General features: G+C 43.3%; 1 protein-coding gene across 3 annotated transcripts in view; it reads left to right on the top strand.

Annotated features, from left to right (window-relative positions):
• Nucleotides 1–397: 397 nt before the first annotated feature.
• Nucleotides 398–5,652, top strand: part of ldb2a (LIM domain binding 2a) — a gene marked incomplete at both ends in the record, with an annotated part of 67,164 nt that continues 61,909 nt past the window's right edge. For all 3 annotated transcript variants that reach the window (XM_080527812.1, XM_080527811.1, XM_080527810.1), the window contains one exon: nucleotides 398–529. In XM_080527812.1, coding sequence (XP_080383938.1) covers nucleotides 398–529 — 132 coding nt within the window. The remainder of the gene's footprint in view (nucleotides 530–5,652) is intronic.

Here is a 5,652-nt window from a genome sequence, read left to right as displayed (position 1 = left end):
TGAATAGAACAAGCTTGGGGTCTAAAATACAGAGACAGGAAACGACCCCCCCCACCACCACCAACACCCCCCCCCCCCCCCCCCCTCATCCCCTCCCCTCCATCCATCCCTCCCAGTCCCCCCTCCCTTCCTCTCCTCCCCTGCCTCCTAGCCCCCCTCCCCTCCCCTCCCCTCCCCTCCTCCTCCTCCTCCTCCTCCTCCTCCTCCTCCTCCACAGCTTTGAGCCAGGCAACCTCAGCAGCGTGCAGAGAGAGAGAGCGGCTCAGCCTCGCCAGCGGCTGCTTCCACACACTTCCCCGGTGTCTCCTTGTCGAGAGCATCGCACTCCATGTGCGCTGCGTGCCTGGATGTTGAAATCGCGCCGTGCAGCTGGTAACCGCGGCAAGGTCCAACAAACATGTCGAACCCACCTCACGACCCGTTCTATTCCTCCCCGTTCGGACCCTTCTATAGAAGGCACTCGCCCTACATGGTCCAGCCCGAGTACCGGATCTACGAGATGAACAAACGGCTACAGTCCCGCACCGAGGTGAGTTCTGACTGGACATAACGGTACTACAGGCTCCGGTACCTACAGGCTCCGGGCGTCTGCCCAAAACAAAAAACATGTTTTCACATCCTTTGGTGGAGACGTTGGGGGTGTTAGTTTGATTTGAGAAAGGGGGGAAGTGGGGAAGTGTTAGGGCACGAGTTGGGTATGTGTTGGGTCGGAACATATGTGTGGTGGCCTGGGAAAACCCTTCACATGGTGGCATTTTGACATTTTCATTTTTTTATATTTCCATAAATTAGAAGTTCTCAGCTATTCATAACTGGTTGAATGACTGAGATAGCCCTTTATTTTAAAAAGTTGGGTATGTGTTGGGTCGGAACATATAGAAGTGCTGGGACCTGGACATTGTAAATACAGATGTGGTCGTTTTACACATGTGCCCCGGCATTCCTTCGATCTCGTACTGTATGTTGCGTGGACTTCAGTATCATCATAGCAGCCGAATAAGTGTTCTACTATTATAGGCTACGTGTTATTGAAGAGAGATCATATTGTTGATGGCCAGTAAATGTAGTTAGACATGCTTTGCAGCATTTATTTCATATTACGTGCAAGTGACTGGGTTTGGTCGTAGTCGTTTTTGCATTAAGTATTATTGCCATTGGATAATGCGTTTTAAATAATGATTTAAAATAAGCTATTCACATGTTATGACATAAACGGTTAAAAAGTATACAAACAAGTTATTCAACATAACAGAAATCTTAACAAGTTACGTTTGTTACTTGTGTTGCACAAGTTGTTCGCAATCGCATGACTCTCAGAAATGAATTAAAGTGACTTTACATCGAAAAAAAATATTGATTTAGAAAATGGTTCAATGATCAAACTTTAAATAAGTAGCTCAGTAAAACGGAAACATCAGGTTAGTGTCACCATTGTCAGATAGTAAATAGGTTGACAGTCACAGATATAATATAATGCATTAATGCCTATGAGGTGTGCGAGTAATTTTGGAATAGGCCTACCAATTAACACAAAAATGTATGTATTTGAACCATGTGAGGTTTGCCATTTGTGTTGATAACATCAGTCAAAATTAGCGTATGCTGAATGAAGCTGTAAACAATATTAATGTAATTAGTGAGAATTATTATAATTATTGTCGCAAATCTTTAACATTGGCATTTGATCTGATCATTCAGTCTGATCATTCAGTTGGTAAATTGTAAGTAGTTATTCAAAAAACAACAAAACAAAAACAAAAATCATTGCTTTATTAACTTTTTTCCATACTTACCATAAGTTGCACATTTCATTTAAACCTAGCTGTTTGTCCCTCAATGCTGTATTCCTGCCACTGGATATTTTACTGCAACCACACATAAGGTTGTGATTGTGTCTGGGGGCAGCTGCATGCCTCCGCTGTGGAAGTATAAGCTGTGGTAGATGCAGACTTTCTGAAGCGTAGGGGTATTGCAACTTTAAGAAGACCAAGGCAATGTTGCAGAGATGCAAAGGCACAACATCATGCATAATTCATATGGAGTGGTCCAAGCCCCAGCGGACCCCCACTCCTGCACCTCAGATAGGCTGTGTGTGTGTGTGTGTGTGTGTGTGCAAGTTTGTGTGTGTGTGTGTGTGTGTGCCTTCATATGTGTGTGTGTGTGTGTGTGTGTGTGTGTGTGTGTGTGTGCAAGTGTGTGTGTGTGTGTGCCTTCATGTGTGTGTGTGTGTGCAAGTGTGTGTCTGTGTGTGTGCTTGTGCCCGTGTGCATGCGTGCATGCATGTGTGCATGGACATGGTGTGTGTGTGTGTGCACGTTTGTGTGTGTGTGTGTGTGTGTGTGTGTGTGCAAGTGTGTGTGTGTGTGTGTGCCTTCATGTGTGTGTGTGTGTGTGTGTGTGTGTGTGTGTGTGCTTGTGCCCGTGTGCATGCGTGCATGCATGTGTGCATGGACATGGTGTGGTGTGTGCACACATGCTCACATGCCGTGTTTGTATGTGTACACATGCAAGGGTGTGTGTGTGTGTCTGTGCCCGCATGTGCGTGCATGTGTGTGTGTGTGCGTGTGTGCGTATGTGTGCGTGTGTGCGTATGTGTGTATGTTCTTGTAAGTGTCTGTGTGTGTGTGTGTGTGTGTGCGTGTGCGTGTGTGTGTGCGTGTGCGTGTGCGTGTGCGCGTGTGTGTGTGTCCACCTATATATTGCCTTCATCTTCTCTGCCATAAGGGTTGTAAAAGACTCATGCATGTGTATGATGGCTTTAATATAAACAATCAGCGAGAGTGACATTTGGCATGACAATCACAAATGGCACCAGTAATATAATTTTTGATGCACATTTTCTCAATAAATAATTAGGTTTAAGAGTGTTGATGAAAACCAGGTTGGTTGTTTCATGGTCATTCAGCCTCAGGCGTTCTGTTGGTGTAATTCACCCAGGTCTTTCATGTATTCATGCCTTTACCCAATTTAGGTTTCATTGTTATTATAGTCCATAAATGTCCACAAATGGCTGTCACAACAAGGCTATTACATTTTATGTTGTAAATTAAAGTGGGCAAAAACAAACATTTAATGAAACCTGTGCTTGACTCACACGTTCTACGATTGGCTGTAGGTTGTGGTTGAGGTTTGTGGTTGAGGTGTGTTGTGGAGGTGTGTTGTGGAGGTGTGTTGTGGAGGTGTGTTGTGGAGGGTTGTTGTTGAGGTTTGTTGTGGAGGTGTGCTGTTGAGGTGTGTTAATCAGTAAACAGAAACTCTAGCCAGTGTGTCTTCCGTTACCGTGGTTACCGAGGTTGAGAAGAGGTACGTCCTGTATTTCATCCAGATACTCAAATTAAGTTTTTACACATTTCACACCATAAAGCAGGGGCCATTACTGTTGTACGCTGTAAACGAAAGTAGACAAAAACAAGTCAATAAACCAGTCCTTGTACTGTTCCTATGTATTCTAGCTTTTTAAATCTATAGTGTTTGGGGGATGTTTCTGCCTATGAGAGAAACTGTGTTTTTTTTCCCTTTGGCTTGGTATGTTACCTTGGTAGAGGTTCAAGAGAGCTATGTCCACAACAGGAAATGTTATGATAAATCCTTTAACTTCCTGTAAGGGAGCAGCGTTACTCAACTAGTAACCGGCTGACTGGCCGTCGCCCCCGAGGGCCCTTGTACTGGCCCTTTCATCCTTGAGCCAGAGAAGAAGAAAAAGATCAACGCTTTAAGCCTGGCTATATGAATTTTGAATTCAGAGCACATTTCATAGAGGCTGTGTCATTATCTGCGCTGGCTTGTGTTGTTTCAAAACAGGAAGCTGGACATGTCGCTCTCTTTTGAGAGAAACAAATCTGGACCCCGGAAAAAAGAAGCTATGAGAATAGCTGGGGTTTGGACGAGCGCTTGAATATTTCATCAGCGTAGCGACGTAGCGTGTAGCTAGCAGCTGCCGTGGAGGGTTTCCCCGGTTCCTTTTGATGTCCAAGACGATAATTGGACAAAACAGACTTCTGAGAATGATCATCATCAACGGTTGGACGGCTTGGTGGAGACAGCTTTGTTGAACAATTCAGGCAATTTCAGATTATCAAACATATTTCTGTTCAGCTAAACCATGCCAGTGCCCAGTGTAACAGAGCCCAATATTGGCTCCTTCAGAAACATCCGAGTCGCCGCAAGCAAGCTTTGCCAGCCTCCCAAATCAGGTTTAAAATGAATAGACAATGTCAGGGTATGAAATATTAACCTGTCCTTCACTTGAATTCTGAATCCCCCTCTCTCCTCCATCTGTTACAAAACAGTGAAATAGTTTCGAAAATGTTGTTTCACAACGACGCAGTGATAGACTCATATAATATAATATAATATAATAATTGTTTATTGCCATGCGATCAACTTGTCAGTTAATTGTTGGAATTCTGTATTTTTTAAGCATATCACACATATCAGCCTGAGATTATATTAACATGTATTTACACGCATGTGTTTGATACTGTTCCTCATTCCATTCCATGCATTACAATGAGTTGGTCCTCCAATTTCTACCTCCACCAGTCTCCCTGGGTCTACACAGAAGTTTGGCATCAAGCATTGCTGTTCTTTAACATAAGACTAGTGTAATAGTTCTTACATTAACGGTCCAGTGTGTAATCCAGATCTTATCCACCTCATTTTTCTGGTTTTCTGCTCGAAATGACATGCCCACAGTGAATATAGAATATCTCCACAATCACAAAGGCCTTCATAATGATATTGTTATCAAATGAAAGCTAACACCTGTGGGGTGGCTGTAGAAGTGTCAGAATCAAAATCTATGTTACTGTGTCAGAGCAAATAGAGCTAGAACATTATAAAACATCTCAAATTCAGTCTCCGCCTAAAAAAACAACAGCTTTTACAGTGAATATCACCTTGGAAACCTGATAACGAAGCCCAAATCATCTAGGAATCAGTACTCCAGGGTCTTATTAGTACTTGTGCCAAAGTCGATGCTAGTAATGTGAGCAAATGCAACTTTGTACCTGTTTTAGTACAGGTATGTTTAGGCGGACACCTATATGTCTAGGCCATTTGGAGATATTTTGGCACCATCTTTGACCTTTGACCTTTCTCATGTATCAGATTTCTAAAAAAAAAAAAAATTTGGGGGGGGGGGATTTTTTTGGGTTGGCCGACCAATGGTATGGAAATTCGGCGTTGAAACCGGACATGACACATTCTCCAGTTGGATAAAACTGGATGTGACTCAGGCCGTGTTTACCGTCTCGGGAAAAAAATGGTGGCATCGTATAGCATGCAAAGTTGTGAAAAAAATGTGATATCGATGAAGAGATTTGATCGAGGTAAACTCTTTATATCACTTCGGATCCACATGGGGGTCCGTTGGCTCCTATATATAGACCCAGTATGTAACAATCAAGCTTTCTAAAAGCTTCCTCATGGTTGTAATGACTATTTTTAATTGGTAGCGATCAGGGAATGAGAAATACTGTCAATATTTCTGTGAGAGAAACATTTCATTTCCTCAGGCTGTTTTGGTCAGGAAAAAAAAACTGTTCTAGAATGAGGTGTCCTACCTGACACTTGACTTGCATATAAAGATGTTGTTGCTCCCAGGGGTGTTCTAGGTGAGGGACCATGGGTGTTTTCGGGGAGGGGCCAGGG

Source organism: Nansenia antarctica, assembly GCF_963989245.1.
Source record: "Nansenia antarctica genome assembly, chromosome: 3".
Classification (NCBI taxonomy): Eukaryota; Metazoa; Chordata; class Actinopteri; order Argentiniformes; family Microstomatidae; genus Nansenia; species Nansenia antarctica.
The sequence above is the reverse complement of the archived record's forward strand: the minus strand, read 5'-3'. Positions and strand labels throughout refer to the sequence as shown.